General features: G+C 58.3%; 1 protein-coding gene across 1 annotated transcript in view; it reads left to right on the top strand.

Moving 5' to 3' along the window:
- GMIP (GEM interacting protein) overlaps window positions 1-1,995 on the top strand; it is a 10,722-nt gene that overhangs the window by 1,644 nt on the left and 7,083 nt on the right. Inside the window, exons 3-8 of the mRNA XM_008049415.2 lie at window positions 445-520; window positions 625-682; window positions 991-1,116; window positions 1,208-1,272; window positions 1,365-1,472; window positions 1,902-1,982. Coding sequence (XP_008047606.1) covers window positions 445-520; window positions 625-682; window positions 991-1,116; window positions 1,208-1,272; window positions 1,365-1,472; window positions 1,902-1,982 — 514 coding nt within the window. The remainder of the gene's footprint in view (window positions 1-444; window positions 521-624; window positions 683-990; window positions 1,117-1,207; window positions 1,273-1,364; window positions 1,473-1,901; window positions 1,983-1,995) is intronic.

The following is a 1,995-nucleotide window of genomic DNA, read 5'->3' as shown; positions in this document are numbered from 1 at the left end:
TGAGACTCCAACTCAAAAAAATAAAAAATAAAAACTCACTGCCAGGCGCAGTGGCTCAAGCCTGTCATCCCAGCACTTTGGGAGGCCAAGACAAGAGAACTGCTTGAGCCCAGAAGTTTGAGACCAGCCTGGGCAACATAGCAAGACCCTGTCTCTACAAAAATTATCCAGGCATGGTAGTGCACCCTGTAGTCCCAGCTACTCTGGAAGCTGAGGCAGAAGGGCTGACTGAGCCCAGGAGGTTGAGGCTGTGGTCGATAGAGTGAAATCTTGATTCCCCTAAAATCCCATTCCTCAGACCACTCACATACAAGAGACGCCACAGAGGTGATACCCAGAACCAGCCCCCAAACAGTCCCATGGTCCCCGGTCCCCAGCACTCCTTCCTTCCCTCCATAGGACAAACTGGGTAGAGGGTGACATCCTGACACCCTTACTCCCCAGAAACCTCGAGATGCTGGCTGGAGACCCTGTACTCTCAGGACATTCAGAGCCTGACAAGGATCCCACAGCCACAGTGGTGAGTGGGGAACGAGGGAACAGGAAGACTGCACGCAGAGGGGGCCTCTGGGAGGCCAGGTCCTTGTACTGCTTGCTCCTGAATGTTGTCTCCCTCTTACCCAGACCAGTGAAGCCAGTCGTTGGAGCGGCCCCTCCCCAGAGGGTCCTGCACGCCTCACAGGTAGGGGGCTTTCAGGCCAGGATCTGGAGACAAAAAGGAATCTGTCCTTCCTTCCACAGTCATCACTGATCACCTGTTTTGTGCCAGGCATGCAGGTGTCAGGAACAGGGCTGTGCCCACAACAGATCTAAGCCCCTGCCCTCCGGAATCCCCCAGTCTGGGTAGACACTCTGTAAAATCGCAACCAAGACACATGATCCCAAAGGGGTGTTTGGGGACCCAGGAGGGTGCAGGACAGGGTCCACGGGGGCTCAGGAGAGGCTTCCACAGAAGGGTTCAGAGGTCAGGGGTCCACCCATCTGCCCCAGGGGAGGAACTGGATTTGCGGCTCCTTCGGACCAAGGGGGGTGTGGACGCTGCCCTGGAATATGCCAAGACCTGGAGCCGCTATGCCAAGGAACTGCTGGCCTGGACAGAGAAGAGAGCCAGCTACGGTAGGACCCCTCCTGCCTGGCCCCGGGCCCCTGGCCCCAGACAACGCCAGAACCCCCGCGGGACCCAGACCCCTGCTGTCTCTCCTCCCAGAGCTGGAGTTTGCTAAAAGCATCATGAAGATCGCAGAGGCTGGCAAGGTGTCCATCCACCAGCAGGTAGCCATAGCCAGAGCCCCCAAGAACCCAAGCCTCCAGAGGCCCAGGTTTGTTCCCCCAGATCCTCAACACCCCTCCATGCCCACCCCCAGAGCCACATGCCACTGCAGTACATCTACACCTTGTTTCTTGAGCACGACCTCAGCCTGGGAGCCCTAGCCATGGAAACGGTCTCCCAGCAGAAGAGGGACTACTCCCAGGTGAGGCATGGGGCCTAATGGTATCAAGGGCTCCCTGCTGTCCTCCCTGCATGACTCCCAGTTCCCAAGGAAGGCACCGCTGCCATCATCCCATTTTGCTGAAGAGGAAGCTGAGGCCCAGGGATGATGGGGAACTTGCCCAAGGTTACCCAGCTTCCTGTGCAATTGCAACACTATGCCTTTGCCTGTTTGTGGGGTGGCGTGTAGGGCCTAGGTGTTCTCAGGAAGAAAGCGTTGGCGACTCTGAGCCCAAGCAGAAAGGATGGGGTGAACGCTGAGATTCTATGGGGGGGACATAGGTTGGAGGAGAGCGGGTCTGGGTGAGAAGACCCCAGGAGAGGATACGGAGGCGGGAGCGGGAGGGCGAGACGGGTGCCTCTGCGGTGGACGTGGAGGCAGCATCCCACCCCCATCCCCCACCCTTGCCAGCCCCTGGCTGCCAAGCGGACTGAGATTGAGAAGTGGCGGAAGGAGTTCAAGGAACAGTGGACCAAGGAGCAGAAGCGGATGGTGAGCCTGGAGC

This window comes from Carlito syrichta, unplaced genomic scaffold (assembly GCF_000164805.1).
Source record: "Carlito syrichta isolate Samal-C Ts95f unplaced genomic scaffold, Tarsius_syrichta-2.0.1 Scaffold135583, whole genome shotgun sequence".
Taxonomy (NCBI): Eukaryota; Metazoa; Chordata; class Mammalia; order Primates; family Tarsiidae; genus Carlito; species Carlito syrichta.
Note: the sequence above shows the minus strand (reverse complement) of the source record. Positions and strands in the feature narration are given on the sequence as shown.